Consider the following 19,499-nt stretch of genomic DNA (forward strand, 5'->3'; position numbering starts at 1 on the left):
AGGATGCTGGGGAGGGACTCTTCATTAGGGACTGTAGTGGTAGGACAAGGGGTAATGGGTTCAAACTTAAACAGAAGTTTAGGTTAGATATAAGGAAGAAGTTCTTTACAGTGAGGGTGGTGAAGCACTGGAATGGGTTGCCCAGGGAGGTTGTGGATGCTCCATCCCTGGCAGTGTTCAAGGCCAGGTTGGACAGAGCCTTGGGCGACATGGTTTAGTGCGAGGTGTCCCTGGCCATGGCAGGGGGGTTGGAACTACATGATCTTAGGGTCCTTTCCAACCCTAACTATTCTATGATTCTATAACAGCCCACAGCAACCTCCTGCCACATGAAATACTGTGATGGCTTGAAGGCATCAGGGGCAGCATCCCTAAAGGAAGGCGAGTGAACCAGACACATTACCTTTTTCCCCGTTTGTTTCTCCACCATGTCGTTGCTGAGAGAGAAATCTTCTGGCTGTGGTGTTTTAGAACACCCACCCTTGGGCATCGTTTTGCCTTCTTTACTTGATCTTCATTTATGCTGCCATAGCTTCATCATCAACCGTCTGTTTAGAGAGAGGAAAAGAGAAGTTAGGCAATCAAAAGGATCTTTCCAACTGGGGGAAAAAAGGCAAGACACTTCCCATGGGGATACCCCCCCCCCCCCAACTCTTCCAATGGCAACACCAGGAGGGCAGAGCACCTCCAAATGCCCCACACCACAGATTAGCTGGCTTTTGCACCTTCTGAATGAGAAGCAAGCTGGGACCTGCAGCAGCAAACACAACTTGTTTAATGAGCAAGGGATAGCCTAAAATGGATCATACCCAAACAGAGAGCAACATCCCTCCTGTTCTTCATCTCTAGCATCACTCCAAGCCTACATAAAGCTTCTTGCAGCTACAGCTCCATCCAGAGCACAGGGACATGGGGATGGATCTGCAGGGATGTGCCTGGGGCAGGGACAGCTCTGCTCCCTCAGCCAGTCACACTGAATTCCCAGACACTCGCCAGACCAAAACACACATCCCTAAATTACAAAACCTACTTATAAAATGCACTTTTTGAACATGTCACCATTACGAGATGAGACTAGAAACTGCCAAGGGGTCCCAGCATTCCCGGAGTGGTTTGTCCTGGGCTCCTCACCCTGGCACCTTGGCCTAGGTAAGACAATTTGGAGAATAACAAAGCACTGCCTGCTCCTGCCATGTGTTGCCTGGTTACAGAGCTGAAAAGACAACTGACATCTGAAATACAGTGAAGCATGAGCTGCAACAGGGATCAGAAATACCGGCTGAAACCAAGGCAGGCCTCTTTAGGTGAACGAAAATATCTCCTCTCCTGAGACCAGAGGCTAAAAAGCATCTGTGCAACAGAATATCTCTGAGAAGTGACCCACATCAATCCCTACAGCACAGGTCTCCTCATACTTACACTGGAACAGCATAAACAGGCACTATTTGAAAACTCTGTCCCCAGCTAATCACCACCTGACAACACTACACATTGCACCCATTAACTTCTTATAATAGTGGCTGGGTTTCTGCAGAGCTACAATAGCAGGAAATTGTCCAGGAACAAAGTCATGCAGCGCTCCATCACAAGATGGGAATTCTGCGGGCGGGGAGAGAAAGAAAACAGAGGCGAGGAGAGGAGCCAAAGCCTCCTGCCTGCTCAGGGCTGGGGAGGAGGCAGTGTGGAGCTGGAACCTTGTCCCAGGCAGCACTAGAGAGCTCAGCACCACTTTGTCAGGTGCTGGGTCCCTCACCTGCAGTGGCCAGGGCAGGACAGGGGGTTAAAGACTGGAGGAACATTATCATGGTGCTTTCATCAGCCTTGTATTTTAGAAGTCCCCTGGAAATCCCTTCATAACTTAAATGTCTCATTTACTCTTCAGAGGCTTTAGGGCCCTTTGGGTTGGTTTGTGTTGGTTTTTTTTTTTTTAAAAAACAGTGATTCGGAGGCCCCAGCCCAGCCCTGCAGCAGCACAAATGCCCAGACTAAAGCGCAGGGCACAGACAGTGCTGACATCCCAGAGGTAGCATTTTCAGCAGGAGATTACAATTTCCAAGGCATCTAATCCTCTACCCTAGCTCCCTTGCCTGGGCTATGGGATGGTTACCCATGTTTAGGAATGAAGGCTTTAGGGACTGAGGCCTCTTTGTGTCACCCTGCTTGACACAGGGATGGTGGTGCTGAGTTTTGGGACCCCCAGACCTTTGCTTTTAGCTGCAAGAGCAGGAAAGGACCTAAGCTGGCAAAGACACGAGCTGACTGATCAGCCCTCCTCATCGCTGCAGCTAGGAAGCAAAAACAGGGGGGGAAGTGCAGAAAATTCAATATACCAACCCAGCATGTCCATACAGAGCAAATGGGGAAAGGAAATCTGTTAGAGGGATGACTGCAGAAATCTGCATCTCCCAATTTCTGCTCTTGATCATGTGAAGGACCTGCAGCAAGTGCCCAAGTTCGAGCACCACAAGGGCTGACTGAAAACAGCACCTTAAAAAGGCAGCATGGCTGTCCTCAGCATGCTGGGGGCTGGAGCTGCAAAACCTGAAGCCAAGAGCAAGCGGCTCCCACACACACAGGCAGGGGTTCACTGCCTATGAGATGTCACATTCTGCAGCAGCATGGCTCTCCTGGTGCTGGAGATACTCCACCATGCATGGCTCCGGAGCCTGGGGTATCCCCTCCATGCTGCACATCAACAGGGTCCTAGGAGCTGCAATTACTTCCCTCTAGAAGCAGCTTCAACCATTTACAGCCTCAAGAACCTCACTCTGTCAGCCATCACAAACCAATTTTTGAAGTTTAAGGATTTTTTTCCCCTCAGTTTCACCTACTGGTGCTCATTAAGGTGCAGATGAAGGAGAGATGAGCAAGTGCCTGGGCCTGGGAGGAGGAGGCAGGAGCACTGCGTCAGTGTGGAGGACATGGAGTCGGCCACCTGAACAGATTCACTTCAATATTCACTGCAAATCTAAGGAGCGGAAATTCAGATGACGTGCTGGGCCATGGAAATTTATTTGCACTTGGCAAAGGATATTAAAAACAAGCAGCTTCACTTATGGTCATGAACACTGGGACCAGCATGGCCGGGACCAGGGAACACTCTGCTCCTGACCATGAACAGCCCCAAATGAAAACCACACCGTTTCCAGTGCCTCATGGCCTGCACGCTGCCAATTTATTCCCAATAAAACTCTGTCCACTCCCAATGCCTTTGTGGCTGCTTGTAACTGGGGTAGGCACCTATTCACGTGGAGCTTCAAAAACCTGTTTAACTGAGAAAAGGCCAGATTAATTCTGCAGCCCTTCTGTTCCTCTAGCTGATTCATTACACTTGGAAAGCTGGCTGCCTCATGTAAACAGAACACTGGCCTGGTTAGGGCTTGGAGGGAGTAGTGCATTTGCACACCAATTACCAACAACTCAACTCATAACACCCCACTCAACCTCAGCTCCCTACCAGGAGATGATCATCACCCTTCCTATTTTGTAAACGATTAACTAAGCTCCTTGAATGAAATGATTACATGTCTGCTGCACAATAAGAAGTGGGAGACCAAGTGAGCTCAACAGAATATAATCTCTCGTACTTCGTCAGGAAAACAAAGGAGCCATTTACCTCTGGCCAGTGGCCAGCCCCGGCTGCACACGCTACCTTCCCCATCCACGCCAGCCCCTTTGGCCAGGCTGGCAGCAGCCCCCCACACCGGCACGGCACAGGTCCCACACCTTTCCCCTGGGAAAGCAGCCACGGACAAGGGGGAGTCTGCCTTGGGACTCAGCCAGCCTGGATATGGCAGCTCCCACCAGTTCGGGATGGCTGGCAGGGAAGGCCATGGTGGTCCCAAGCCCTGGAGTACTGCACACATGGCTTTGCCTGTGGAGAGAAAGCTGGAAAAGCGGATGCAACACCCAGCCCTGCAGCCCTTCCCGCTCCTGCCTGGGGTGGGGCCCTCCTGGCCACTGCCTCCCTACAGCAGGGCTGGCAGACTGGGGGTCAGGGCCCCCATAACACCCCCGAGCACCCACAGCACACTGCAAGAGGGCAGAGAAACAGGACTGTCAGGAGCGCAACCCGGAGTGGGGCTGGAGCCATGCCTAGCGAGGCTGGCTGGGAACGGCAAAGCATTGCAGAGCCAGCCCCAGCCATGAACATACACAGGATCTGATCCTCTCCCCTTGCTGGGGCAAGGAACTGGTTGAAAATGTGTTTTATTTCACCCAGGGCATGCCAAGCCCAGAGCCACACACTGAGACCAAATGTTTCTGGGGAGGATCTCAAAAGGCAATGGTCCCAAAAGGGATGGGAAGGGGGGGTCATCTGTCCTTCTGAGCTACAGGAGGAGAGCACCGCTAGCTCCATGCTCAGCCTGTCTGGCTGTCCAGGCAGCTGCAAGGCAGCATGGGACCAGTCACACCCGTTAGCCAGGATCAGGCTCCTGGTGAAGCTGATGGGCAAATCAGGATGGGCACAGATGAACATGGCTGGAGCCCACCCTCAGCCCAACCAGCCGACAACAAGGAGAGAAAACTCCTCATCACCAAAGCAAACAGACCCGGTGTACATTAATCCCCCCATTCCTACCCCTCCTGCCTTCACCAGCACAACGAGCAACATCCCTATCTGTGACAAGAGAAAATGCAAACACCATGGAGGTCCTCAAATGCTATCAGCTGCATATCCAAGGTGGAGCAACAGCTTCCCCTGGGCTGCTCGTCCCATCCCATCCCTCCAACCCTACCCTCTCGCAGGTCTCAGCAACGGTTTTGCTCAGCCTCTCACACCCCACTGTGAGCAGAGCAGCCAGGCTCCTGCCATCTCTCTCTGAAGCCACAAAAAATTAGCTCATGCCCAAGATCTGTGCATTGGAACCTGCCCATACCCTGCCAGCTTGGAGTAAAAAAGATTGTGCAGACTTCTTTAAATGCCAGACAATAAGAAGAAAGCTAGCTGGAGGCTGTAACCATTACACAAAACTCCAATGCAGGGATGGCAATTAGAGGCGCAGACGTTATTTGCACAAATCCAACACATGTTTGGTCTGAAAAGGTCGGAATATGAACAAGCCCCATTGAAACATGAAGATTTTAAAACCTCAGGCTCCTTTTGAAGACTCTGTCCCAGAAAAACAAGTGTCTTCAAATCTTTGAAAATTGCCTTAAAATAACAACTCACACAGATCACATCCAAAATTGGATGCCACCACACCCCACACATGCACTGGAAAGCATGGGGAGAAGGACAAAAGTTGAAGTCTTTCAACATGCTGAGCTGTGCCCTTCTGCATCCCCCTCTGACACCTTCACCGAGATGGTGGTCACCCCAGTGAAGACTGTGCAGTATGGTGGCACCTGCTGAGCCTGCTCTAAGATCATGGTGTATGTACCTAACCAGCTGCATGTCCAACAAAGCCACCACCCCACCTTCAACCTGCACTACCCATGCGCACCCTTGTCTAGTGCTGGTTCACTGACATGCTCCCAGCATCAAAGACGTGCTCCTCACCAGTTTTTCCTTTACCTCTTAAAGCCTACACAACCTAAACTTGCTTGCAAGCACCGGTGGGACGTGCACTTTGGGAAACAAGGAACAATTGCTCTTTGTGCTCCAGCTTGGCTCTGGAGGAGTAAAGTCCATCTTTTTCCACCATGGGAACATAAGCCCAAGAGCAGCAGGAGGCCTGCGAGCCAGCAGTGCAAACACAGACCAATCACAAAGATTAGCTATTAATGAGATAGTGCAGAATTAGCACGAGGTGCTAATTCCTACAGCCATTACCCAAAACAAGGGGAACTGAGAGATCTCTGCATTTCCCTGCTCTGAACGCAGCTGGCTGGAAAGCACGCTTGCCTGGTGGCACATCTGGGCTTCACAGCTCTGTCATGCCCTCACCTTCAACTCAACATCTCTCCTTTAACCTGGGGAACTCACTATCTTCTTGTTTCTGGCTTCTGAAGGGGGATGTTGCTCCTTATCAGGAGTTCTTATAGATAAAACATCTTTCTTCACCTCTTTGCATGGCTTCTCCTCAGCCTGTTCTCAAAGTCAGTACCTGGTCCCTACAATAACTGTCCTTTCTCCTGCCTTTCTCAAATATTTATTTGGCCTTAACCCACAGTGTTTCCTGACCTTCTGATGTGCTTGTAAATACTCACATCTGGATGCACTTGCACGGGGCTGAGGCAAGGCTCACTTGCTTCCTCAAGTACACGCCAGCCAAGTAGACTTAGTATGTTACTTAAACTGAATAATATTATTGAATTAAACCAGTCATTATTATTTCAATCATTTGTGAACCAGATGCCCCATCCGGTGTTTCTTAGTGCACCCATGTCTTCAAGGACCACGGTCAAGATGATGCACAAGACCTCACGAGGCACCATGAACATCCAACTCCCCAACGGTTCTCTGGCAATGACTCACTACACGAAACCAGCCCTGGCATCAGAAGACTGGGCGATAGTCTCAAATCATAGAACCATAGAATAGTTAGGGTTGGAAAGCACCCTAAGATCATGTAGTTCCAACCCCCCTGCCATGGCCAGGGATACCTCGCACTAAACCATGTCACCCGAAACTCCATCGAACCTGGCCTTGAACACTGCCAGGGATGGGGCATTTACTGCTTCTTTGGGCAACCTGTTCCAGTGCCTCATCACCCTCGCAGTAAAGAACTTCTTCCTTATATCTAACCTGAACTTCCCCTGTTTTAGTTTAAACCCATTACCCCTTGTCCTATCACTAGAATCCCTGATGAGGAGTCCCTCTCCAGCATCCTTATAGGCCCCCTTCAGATACTAGAAGGCTGCTATGAGGTCTCCACACAGCCTTCTCTTCTCCAGGCTGAACAGCCCCAACTCTCTCAGCCTGTCTTCATACGGGAGGTGCTCCAACCCCCTCATCATCCTCGTGGCCCTCCTCTGGACTCACTCCAACAGCTCCATGTCCTCCTTATGTTGAGGACACCAGAACTATACACAGTACTCCAAGTGAGGTCTCATGAGAGCAGAGTAGAGGGGCAGGATCACCTCCTTCAACCTGCTGGTCACGCTTCTTTTGATGCAGCCCAGGATATGGTTGGCTTTCTGGGCTGCGAGTGCACACTGAAGCTGGCTCATGTTAAGCTTCTCGTCAACCAACACCCCCAAGTCCTTCTCTGCAGGGCTGCTCTGGATCTCTTCTCTGCCCAACCTGTAGCTGTGCCTGGGATTGCCCCGACCCAGGTGTAGGACCTTGCACTTGGCTTGGTTAAACTTCATGAGGTTGGCATTGGCCCACCTCACAAGCGTGTCAAGGTCCCTCTGGATGGCATCCCTTCCCTCCAGCGTATCAACCGAACCACACAGCTTGGTGTTGTCGGCAAACTTGCTGAGGGCGCACTCAGTCCCACTGTCCATGTTGCTGACAAAGATGTTGAACAGGATCGGTCCCAACACCAACCCCTGAGGGACACCACTCGTTACTGGTCTCCAACCGGACATTGAGCTGTTGACCACAACTCTTTGCGTGTGGCCAGCCAGCCAGTTCTTTATCCACTGAGAGGTCCATCCATCAAATTGATGTCTCTCCAGTTTAGAGACAAGGATGTCATGCGGGACAGTGTCGAACGCTTTGCACAAGTCCAGGTAGATGACGTCAACTGCTTTGCCCCTATCCATCAGTTCTGTAGCCCCATCAGAGAAGGCCACCAAGTTGGTCAGGCAGGATTTCCCTTTAGTGAAACCATGTTGGCTGTCACCAATTACCTCGTTGACAACTCCATGGTTTTCTATTATGCTGGTACTGTTTAACAAGATTATATTTGTAAATTTCTGCCCAGATATCCTGTTATCCAGAATACTCCAGCTGGGACCATTCTCAGGATGATCCAAAATAAAAGCGAGCCCTGACAGTACCCTGCAACCATGAGCAACCACTCTGCCTGCATGGTTTCTCTAGGAGCAGTTTTTCCCACAAACTCTTCCCTCAATTACCTATACGCAGATGCCTCTTGACATTGCCACATTTCTGGATGCTGCTGATTATCTGGGTTCTGGCCAAGGTTACAAAATTGTTGTTTCAGTCAGTTCTCCAAGTTCTGGTCTGGGAGTGGGATCAGCTGCAACGAGGAAACCTTTGGAGCGGCTGGCACATTACACAGGAAGGCTGGAGCAATGTACAGCCCTGCCCCACCACCATTAGTCAAAGTGGAAGAACCAATTACAACACCGTTTTCCTCTTGGCATGAGAGAGGGATGGCTTCGGATTACCAGCTCAAACCAAAACCTGCCAGGGAGGGAGGACTCTGCACAGAAACCCACCAGGCTTCAACCAGGGAAGAGCTGTAACAATGTCTGCCAGCACAGTCATCTACCAGACTTCTTGCACATCAACCTCTTTACAACAGTGATGAACTCCACTCAGATATTTCCACTGCTGCTGCATATAGGAAGAAAATTACTTCCCTAATGAAGTACATCCTAAGGACTTACACAGAGCAGTACAGTGCACCTACAATGTTAACTTTAAGCAGACTTCACCGTGTATTGCATGTCACATGCATTTAAGAGGAAAAATGCAGCCCAAACCAAGAACGAAATGCAACCCTGATGAGCTGAGAGGTGCCAGGAGTGCAAAGCCTCTACCCGCAGCTCACTGCAGGTCAAGCCTCCCTGGCACCACAGTCCACACAATGTGCCAAGAGCCTGTCCCAAAGGTCTCACCAGTGGGGAAAGATGGGGATTCCCCATGGATGCTTATTCTGTGAAAATTTAAACACCACAAATCTGCACAATCCACTCCATTCCCAGGACAGTTTGCTGAAGCTCACTGCAGTTTGCTCTGCTAAAGTGCAGCTCAAGGGGTTCATGAGCATCAGCCAAGCCCCAAAAATGAGCTGGGCCCGATTTTCAAGACAGAGAAACATGTCAGCACAGACAATTCCTGACCATCACTGTCCTTGATTTGATGCTGACTGAATCATAGCAAACAAAAGGGCAGCAGATGAAGCAGCAGCGACTGTCAGTATGCCAGCAGTGAGCTGCATCACCTGCCCCACCGTCCCAGTGGCAGCCCGGGGACCCGGGCACAAGAGGCTGGCAGGGTCTGCTGGCATGCTCCACTCTGTCCAAGGCTCCTCCACGTGCCACACCTGTGCATTTTCCATCTTCCTATTCGTGGCACTAGCAACTTGTCCCAAGGGGAGGCTGTGGGGTGAACACCATTCCTACAGAAAGCTCATGCTGACTCCTGCAAGCCCCATCTGCTGCTTAGCTGCAGAAAGGGAAGGCTTAGGAAGCTAACAGAGAGAAGAACGCATTTGTGCTTATTATCAGCCATCTTGATTAGCACAGAAGTCTGTGTTAGGTGTCTAAATCACCAACAACTTTGTGCCTTGTTCACCTGTGAGAATCATAGCATGGTTTGGGTTGGAAGGGACCTTAAAGCTCATCCAGTTCCAACCCCCTGCCACAGGCAGGGACACCTTCCACTAGACCAGGTTGCTCCAAGCCCCATCCAATCTGGCCTTGAACACTGCCAGGGATGGGGCAGCCACAGCTTCTCTGGGCACCCTGTGCCAGGCTCTCACCACCCTCACAGGGAAGAACTTCTGCCTAAGATTTCATCTCAGTCCCCCCTCTGTCAGGTTAAAGCCATTCCCCTTGTCCTGTCCCTACAGGCACTTGTCAAAAGCCCCTCTCTAGCTTTCTTGTTGGCCCCTTTAGGCACTGGAAGCTGCTCCAAAGTCTCCCTACACAGTATCTGCAGCTGGGCCAGAGAACAGCAGGCAGATTTTACCAGCAAGCTGAGACCTGGTCCTGTGAGTTTGGGCTGCTTTAATTGCATAAATACTACATATTCCTAGTGTATATCTCTGCATATACATAGGTACATGCACACACATGCATAGACAAGCACACACATGTATACAATGTACATACACACTGTGGTAAAACCCCAAACAAGACTCTTGCTCCAGTCCCATCCAATTTTCTGCATTACATGCTTGGTTATATGAAAGTCTAAGGCAAAGCCCAGCTTTTACTACAAAGAAACATACATGACTTAAACAAGGCCTCAAACCCAAGAGGAGACAATGACCAAGCACATTAATTACAGGAGAAAGAAAGGAACCAAAAATATTTTGCAAGAGGTGCCATGGCCATTGCAACAGGATCCTTCAAGTTGAGGAGACCCTCAGCGTGGAGGTCTGCTGCGACCAGCCACATGCAGCATGGGCTCAAGCCTTAGCAGATTTGAACACATCCTTCGGGATGTCTGTGTTTAAACTTGTGCTCAGTCCACAATGTTGCAACAGCCAAGTAGCATCTTCTCCCAGCTGCGAGCACGAAAGACCGTGGTAATCTCAGCAAAACATTTTTCTTCCTCCCTGTTATTGTGCAAGAGCACAGTTCCTCCCAGGTTCCCTTTCCCCATCTCAGCATCCTCATACCCACTGCAAACATGCAAAGCTTCCTCCAAGCATGAGAACCGCAGGAATAGTTTGGTGAATTTAGGAGCAAGGATTAGGCAACAGAACAGATCTCACACATTACCACTTCCCAGGCAGAGGCCCTGAAGGCATCAGGCTTTGGGGAAAAAGCAAACACAGAACTTCACTGATTTACTCTTAACTTGGGGTCTGCAAACCCAGGAGTTTTGTTCTGGCCATCTGCCTCTTTCTCCTTTTCAATTGAGGCCAGCAGGTTTGTCCTGGGTTCAGCTGTAACAGTTACTTTTCTCCTTCCTAATAGCTGGCACAGTGCTGTGTTATGGCTTTAGTCTAATAACACACCAATGTTTTAGTTGTTGCTAAGTAATGCTTACCCTGATCAATGATTTTTCAGTCTCTCATGCTCTGCCAGTGAGGAGGGGCACGGGAAGCCGGGAGGAAGCAGAGACAGGACACCTGACCCAAACTAGCCAAAGGGGTATTCCATACCACAGCACGTCATGCCCAGTATAGAAACTGGGGGGAGTTAGCCAGAAGGCCCAGATCGCTGCTCGGGTCGGGCTGAGTATCAGTCGGCAGGTGGTGAGCAATTGTATTGTGCATCACTTGTGTTTATTGGTTTTTATCCTTTTTCCCTTCTAGTTTTATATTCTCTCCCCTTGTTATTTCCCTTACCGTTATTATTAGCAGTGGTAGCAGTAGTGGTTTTGTATTATACCTTAGTTATTGGACTGTTCTTATCTCAACCTGTGGGGTTCACATTCTTTCTATTCTCCTCCCCATCCCTCCAGGAGTTGGGGGGGGGGGGAAGGGGGGAGTGAGCAAGCAGCTAGGTGGTGCCGAGTTACTGGCTGGGCTTAAACCACAACAGGGTTTGAGCCTGATGTTTTATCCATATCCAAACATACACTCTGCAGCAAAACTGGTATTTGTTTGCCATACTACTGGCAGCTTTTAAGTGACAGCAAGAACTGAATAGACATGGACATTAAAAAAAATATATGCACAGAACCAGAAAAACCCAGATCCTTTAAGTATCATTCCAGTAGAGAAGGGAAGACAGCAAGAACTTGGCTGCTCTGATTTTCCAGACTAACAAGATGACTTTAGTTATAGAGGGCTCACAGCAGAAGTGCCACATCGGCCTCCCAAACCTTCTATTAACACATTGCTCAAAGTGTATTCACCCTCCAATACAGGAAACACGCAGCAAAGATGATACCCCTGACCTTGTGTTGGCAAGAACCTGCCTTCAAGCACAGAGGTCCTCTCCAGCTGACACTGCCAGGGCCCCACACAGGCTTCCCCCATGGGACTTCTGACATAGGCTTTCTTCCCTGTGAGGGTAGTGAGATACTGGCACAGGTTGCTGTGGCTGCCCCATCCCTGGCAGTGTTCAAGGCCAGGTTGGACAGGGCTTGGAGCAACCTGGTCTAGTGGAAGGTGTCCCTGCCCATGGCAGGGGGTTGGAACTAGATGAGCTTTAAGGTCCCTTCCAACCCAAACCAGACTGTGATTCTATGGTTTGGAAAACCAGCCTCCTAAACCCCCAAACACCCTGGGAAGATATGTGCATCCTGAGAATATCCAAGGCACCTCAGCTTCTGCTCTGGAGGAGTTTCCCTCTCCAGTAACAATGCCAGGGCTGTGGCAGACAGACCTCCCACCATCAGCATTTGCAGGCGTCACTATCATGAGATGTGGCAGCCAAATCTACCACCACCACCAAACACCAGTGCAGGGCAACCCATCAAACCTGCAAAACCCAGTGCGCTCCCAGCAACACACCAAACTCGTGCCATTTTCCCTCAACATATGGAAAACATTGATTCATCGCTCACATTAAAATGGGAAGTCTGTAAGGATGAAAGGAATTTGAGGATGGGAGGAAGTCTAGACCATGTGAAGTTTCAGTCTTCTGCCAGGGCAGCGCTCCAGCAGGGAAGCCTTTCTCACTGTTGTGGTTTAAGCCCAGCCAGTAACTCAGAACCATGCAGCTGCTCGCTCACTCCTCCCCTTCTTCCTCCCCCCACTCCTGGAGGGATGGGGAGGAGAATCAAAAGAATGTAACTCCCATGAGTTGAGATAAGAACAGTCCAGTAACTAAGGTATAATACAAAACCACTACTGCTACCACCAATAATAACAATGATAAGGGAAATAACAAGGGGAGGGGATACAATTGCTCACCACCCACCAACCGATACCCAGCCCGACCTGAGCAGCGATCTGGGCCTTCTGGGTAACTCCCCAAGTTTATATACTGGGCATGACAGGCTGTGGTATGGAATACCCCTTTGGCCAGTTGGGTCAGGTGTCCTGTCTCTGCTTCCTCCCGGCTTCCCGTGCCCCTCCTCACTGGAAGAGCATGAGACTAAAAGTCCTTGATTGGGGTAAACATTACTTAGCAACAACTAAAACCATCAGTGTGTTATCAGTGTTGTTCCCAGGCTGAAAGTCAAAACCAGCACTGCACCAGGTACTAAGAAGGAGAAAAATGACTGCTACAGCCGAACCCAGGACACTCACAAACACACCATGGAGCAAACATGGCACGCAGGCAGCATAGGGCAACCACTGGGCTAGGAGGGGGAAAGGTTCCTGTGGCGCAGGCAGGGAATGAAGGGGGAGCACTGTGGAAGGTCTGCAGCACAGATTTCTGGGCTACAGGGCAGCCATACACATGGTGCTGTTCCTGGAGCTGGCTCTACACGGTCAGAATGGCTAATGCTTCCTGGCAGCCACCACCATTCCCCCTCCCAGCAAAACTGTCACCACACTGCTCCACGCTGTGGTTCCCCAAGCCCCATCACACTGATAGGAACAGTGGATTTCCCAGATTCTTTCAGCCCAAGCTGGAAGCAGAGCTCCGCCTGTAGCTGTGCATCTGCTGATGACAGACTACTGCCACGCTGCTATTTAACAAGCTGTATGACAGGGAAACAGAAGCTTGCTGTGGCTTCTGTGGGGCTCCGTGCACTGCAGCCAGCACAGCAAAACAACAAGCAGGAGTTTCTCCAAACTAACCTCATGCCCCTGCTGCTGGCTGCCAGGCACACAGGGAGAAGCACCTTGTCGTTAGCTTCATCACTTCTGCTCATATTTGTTCAGAAGCCAAATTCCCCATCCGGTTTTCCTGTTCCTGGTCCAGCAAATGGTGCCAGCAGGAGCTCACAGCTGGCTCAGCACACTGCCAAGGACCCCAGCCATAAGCACCTAAGAACAAAGTGGCCATCCTGTTCCAGGGAACAGCAGGAAAGGTTTGGGCATAACACAACCCTGCTGCTGTTTTGCAAAGAATCAAATCAAGGTTAATTCTCCACAAATCTGCAGCTCTCCTCTCTTCTTCCTCCATCTCTCAAATTGCAGTACTTTTGAAAGTGATCTATTGTAGATAAAGACATAGGAATGCATTTACCAAAAAGGGTATATTCTTGTATAAGGGAAATTAATTTTTCTCTATGAAGCTATTGTTGAATGTATCATCAGAGCAGGAGTGATGGAAAGCTGTAGAAATGGGCCTGCACTAACAGATTGTTTCCATAAGGACATGGGCCCTCACCCTTCAGAAACAATTGAGACCCTCTCCTGACCTTGAGCCTAATGAAGTTACACGTACACGAGGCCTCTTGTAAGACAATTTGGTATAAAGCTGCTGCTTAAACACTTGCCCAAAACAGAGCCAAGTTAAGCATATCTGGAGTGGACCAGACACGTGCTGTCTTGGGAAGTGTGAGGCTCTGCATATGTCCCCAGCACTGTGGCACATCCCCACCGTGGCTCACCCAGGAGCACAAGCATCTTCGGCAAGGCAACGATCAGACAAAACAGACATGTGGCAAGTTGGGGTATAAAAAAAACCATACAGATTCTTTGCCACCTCCTTGTCTTCCTTAAAAAAGAAAGGTCTGTCTCCCAGCCGCATGCTGGATTCGCCTCCCCCAGCCTGAAGAGCCCAATGTGACAACATGGAGCTCAGTAGCAAAACTTGGAGAAGGGAGGGATCAAAGTCAGGCTTACTGACCCTGAGGGAGAAGAACAGAAGCCACAAGCGAAAGGTAGTGTCTGCAGACAGATCAAAATAACCTATGAAGAGACCTGCAGAGCCAAGCCTTGGAGCATAAATCATTAAGATACAGGTGGAAATGGTACAACCAGAGTGGTGCTATTTATACCTGGTCCCCCAGGTCTGTGCCGGGCTGACATGGCTGGCACCTGGCAGCCCGCACACGTGCTCTCATCAGGATCACAGCAGGCAGAGGAGATGTTTTTGATCCTCCTAATAACACTGCACCAAGCACCACACCCACAAATGGCTCAACCAGGTCTATGCCTGCAAACTGCTCTTACCCCCTAGCAAGGGAGACAGAAAACCCCAAGAGCTGCAGGTCCCACCCTCTGCATGATGAAGCCCTGCTACTTCCCCAGCACTTCCTGCAGCCACGCAGCCCTACCGGCACACTCCTAACCAAAACCAGTCCACCCAGCAGAGCCCACCCAGCTCCAAGGACCACCACCCAGCACTCCCAGGAAGCCTCAAGCTGGAGGATACAGGACTCGTTACTTAAAGACAAGGGTATGATGTGACATCTGAATTCACCAGCGGGCTCCTTGGCTTCCTGAGCGGCAGCATCGTGAGCTCCACAACCTGCAGGAGCAATACTGGAATTTCAGGGCTTCTTTTGCCTGTTTACCTGCTTAACTGATTGGCAGAGTTAAACACTCTGCATGGGAAAGGGGTGTTACAGCCTGCACAGCTCCATGCTGGCTTTGGAGAGAGCATTTCTGATGGCTGGGTCCATCCCAGCTCACCTCTGAGCTGTTTACCCAGGAGAGCAGCATGCTGGTCCAGCTGTGCAAACAACGGTGCCAGGAGCCACCAGCACCTGAGCAGTATCACAGCAACGTGGCTGAAGGCAGCTTTGCAAACTCACAAAGTGTGCAAATTAATTTCATTACCCCCTCCTGTGCATCGTGAGGAGGGAAAACAAATAACCTGCCTGAAAATACATTCTGGTAATTATTAACATGGCATAAGTTAACCCTAGGGGAGTGGGAGGGAAGACTGGCCAGAGAGAAGAGCCTGGCACTTCCCTGTTCACCAGAGCACACAGCACAGCAGGAGTTTTTAAACATAAAACCCAACCTTATGCTGCATTTTATTCCCTGTTTAGCCCAAGGATTCTTCATTTGCTTGGCTGAACCTACACATTCTCCCAAATGTTTACCAAGTAAAACTGACCAGTCAAATATCTCACCAGCAAAGCTCTTCTCCATTCATTCATACTTTGACATCTCTCTTCACCCCACAGCCACTCTGGAGGCACCCACCCCTTTGGCAGAGCTGTCAGGATTGTACATGAAACCTTCTTTGGGGATGACTAAAGCCCAGGTATGCACAGAACATTATGGTTGCTATTTTACTTTAGATTAAAAACATCCTTCAGCTTAGCAGTGATGCTGGTCTGTATCGGTAATCCCTCTCCCCCAGCATGCACACAGGAGAACAAAAACCTGAGATTTAATACCCTGCAGCACACAATAATTTAATCCAGCGCTGTATGCCTGGATTACATGTCCCCTTCCCCAGAGTGAGTGGCACAAAACCCATGTTGTATCAAAATATGTGTTTATGGGGCTGGAATTTTTGCTTGTGAAATTCATACAATTACCTGAATTCTTAGAAATCCTAGTAGCAATCATGTCATCCATGACAAAACGGCTACAGATGAGAATGAACCCATGGTTCTCCACCAGAAAGTACTGAACCATGCGCAGATCCTTTGCCAGAAGCCAAGGAGATCCCTCCCTGCCTGCTCTGGCTGCCTCCCTGCAATGGGGCGTTTGGAAAATACCTCCCAAGGTGCCCAGTTTGGGGGGATTTAGCTTCATTGTGGAAAACTGAGGGGATCTCAGCTTGGAGGAGAGCATAGTAGACCACTACAAACCCACAGCAGGGCTGTGGCAGAGCTCCAGCAAATCTTAAAGCATTATTAGTAAGCCATTAAGAGGCACTGTCAAGACAGATAGGCTTTAAGATTGCTTTACAAGGCAGTTGTCAAGGATTTCGAGATACAGCAGCTCAATTTTCACTTTAAAAAGACTTTTGTACGAGCATTGTTTTATACAGGACCTCACAGTAATAAGATATGTTTTTCAAGGTACCTAATGTAGCCACGTTTTAAAACCCAGCCTGGCATCAGCACAAAGAGCCTGCATGCACGCGCTGGGATTTGGAGTTAGTCAGAGCCCAGTTTGGACACAGCTCCTGTATGAACCTGCTCCTACAGGAACACTCAGCTCCCTGTGGACACGGCCTCAGGATGGAGCAGCCTGACCCCGGAGCCGCAGTCCAAAGCCTGAGATGGACTCTTCTGCCCCTATCCCAAAGTCCACATCAGCCCGTACGCTCTGGTCCTCCCTTCCCTTGTCTTTATTTTTGGAAGGCAAGAGCAGGCTGCATATCTGCAATACTTGAACTCCCCAGCAGTTCCAAAAGCTTTTTGCTTGCTCTGTTTTTGAGAATATCAATATCTGCACAGAAATTCTTTCATGTTCTAATGGCTAACAGGCTCGGTGTGCTGCTCTGCAAGTCAAATTACCATGAAGAGCTCGGGAGCACAGTTACCTTGAATCGCTTCCCCAGTCTTCCTTCTCCTCCTGCCCCACCAGAGACCACAAAGGAACAAGGAGAAGCAGTGGCTCAGCATGAGACCTGTATGCTCCATCCCTATCACATCACCATCTCACTGCCTGCCTATATAGGCAGAGGTCTCCACTGACCAAATCTAAAGGTATTTTCATGTTCCTCTCTATTTCCAGGCTGTTTCTGTATGACCCATACACTGTCACAACCTATTTTCACTAAGTTAAAGTGCGAGGATTTGAACGCAAGTCACCCCTTCCTTTGGCACTAGTTTTCTGGGTTTGTAGTTTATTTTCTCCAGCAGTACAGTTTTCCATAGTCTAAGTCAATGTGGAATCAAAGATTATCCACAACACCATTTCCACTTCCATTTTAAAGGCATACTAAACATCTCAAAGAGCGCAGAGCCCTCATGCCATGAAGAGGGCAATTTTTAGACTTTCTCATGTTAGAAAGCACCTGTTTCTAGTTCTGATGGGCCATAATATATCGTCTGTAAATGTGTGTGCAGGGAATGCTGCTGGTCTGGAGTGGGAAGCAGGCCCTCCGACTTCCCAGACAAATTGCCGCAGCCACACGGGATGGATGGGAGCCCTTCATTCAGCTGGTTTTCTCTCCCATCCTTCTTCTCTTGCATCTTTAGCATGTGACTCAAGTCTTAAGCTGAGTTTTGTCCTCATTTTAGTGCAAGTTAAAGCCACCACTGCTGCTGCCATCAGCCTGAGGGTGTGAGTCACAACCCAGCCTGCATATAAAGCAATGTATTTAAAACTCAAGGGAAAATGTTAACGCCTTGGTACCGCATGGGTACAGTCTATCCCTGCCCCATCACACCGAATCACTGTGCTGCAGTGGCTGATAGCTGGGGTAGGTATGCTCCGAGCCAGTACAAACCGAGCTGCCTGGGCAGAGTGGATGGAGAGCAGCCCTGAGGAGAAAGACTTGGGGGTGTTGGTTGATAAGAAGCTCCCCATGACCTGGCAATGTGTGCTTGAAGCCCAGAAACCACCTGTGTCCTGGGCTGTATCAAATCTCCTTAAACTGCACTAGCCTCCTTCGGCCTCATGTCCCCTGCTCTGTGCTTCCTGAAGTCCCTACCTGAGGATTCCATTCCTACAGCAATGCTGCAAGTTTTCAACACATTTTTCAGCCTTTCTAATGACTTGCTTTACTATTTCCTTAACAATTACCTGCTTTCCAGTGGAATAATGGTTTATAGTGTTTTCTGTGAAACATCACTATGGCTTCTTCCCACTTTCCATTGGCCATTCCAATGTAACTGCTCACCACCAAGTAGATTGAGGAATTTATCCGGCTTTAAAACATTTTTGCAGTCTTTTACGTCCTGTTCTGCTGCCAGCCTGGCTTCCCTCTGACGTGCCTAGCGCGATGGGCAGCAATGAGGGGCTAACGTCCAGGAAGCCACTACTAACATCCAGCAGCAGATCCCTAAACGACATCCTAAATTAACACTGGATCAACAGGCACCTGGGTGACCAAAATCACCACTACCACTGCCAGCCTCTGCAGCGGGCACTCATGGCTTGGCTTGCCGAGCGTTGCTTCTGTCAGGACTACTGCCTGAAGCTCAGTGTGGTGGGACTTGAGGGTCAGGTCTCCAACACACACTGCCCAGCTAATTTGTCACTTGACAGAGGTCAAATCAGCCTTAACAGAAAACAGCACGAGTGACAAGACTCCTTAAGACCAGACAGCAGCTTAAATGCCACTTGCTATCAAACCTGTCCAGTGGTATTCCTGTACCCGGCACGTCAGATCACATGGTCTGGCTATTCCAGGACTGCATCACTCGGTGGCCGCCTCTGCCTCCTGGTGCCAAGAGGGACAGGCCTGATTCATTTCAGTCTCTATAAACCTTTTCAACTTAGATCCTCACAACTGAGATTGAGAGAGATTAAAGATGGCTTTTGCAACACAAACCAGAGGGTGTGAGGACAAACTGTGTTTCCAGACACAAGCCATGGTATGTCACCCCTTGCTCCACCCCCCGGCCCTCTCCAGCAGATGCTCTGGGCACCACCAGGTTGTTCCCACAACCTCCATGCTTTTCTGGGCCCAGAGATTCACTAATGCCAGCACGATTGACAGGAACACCAGCAGCTCCCACGGCATCAGGGCATCGCACCTGCACCATGCACCCAGTGCATCCCATGGTATTGGGATATATGGGATATTTTGGCATTGGAGTTACAGCAAAACATGGCTAGGATGAATGTCAGTGAGTTAATCTGGAATCCTCCCCCAGATCGCAGGCTTAACCTTTGGATGAACAAACCAATCTGTCTGGCTAGAGACATGTGGAAGATGCTCCCCCATTAGCCTTTTTTTCCCCTAATTCTGCCAGGATTTATCTGAGTTTCTGTTCCCCAATTTGTGATGGATTAATTTACTCCAGCATTAGA

At 49.7% G+C, this 19,499-nt stretch overlaps 1 protein-coding gene across 7 annotated transcripts in view; it reads right to left on the reverse strand.

Annotated features, from left to right (window-relative positions):
• LOC115618954 (ankyrin repeat domain-containing protein 11-like) overlaps positions 1 to 19,499 on the reverse strand; it is a 150,513-nt gene that overhangs the window by 36,822 nt on the left and 94,192 nt on the right. For all 7 annotated transcript variants that reach the window (XM_030510939.1, XM_030510943.1, XM_030510938.1 and 4 more), the window contains one exon: positions 404 to 548. In XM_030510939.1, the coding sequence (XP_030366799.1) occupies positions 404 to 490 (87 nt within the window). In that variant the 5' untranslated portion in view covers positions 491 to 548. The remainder of the gene's footprint in view (positions 1 to 403; positions 549 to 19,499) is intronic.

The sequence above is a fragment of the Strigops habroptila genome, chromosome W (assembly GCF_004027225.2).
Source record: "Strigops habroptila isolate Jane chromosome W, bStrHab1.2.pri, whole genome shotgun sequence".
In the NCBI taxonomy this organism is placed as follows: Eukaryota; Metazoa; Chordata; class Aves; order Psittaciformes; family Psittacidae; genus Strigops; species Strigops habroptila.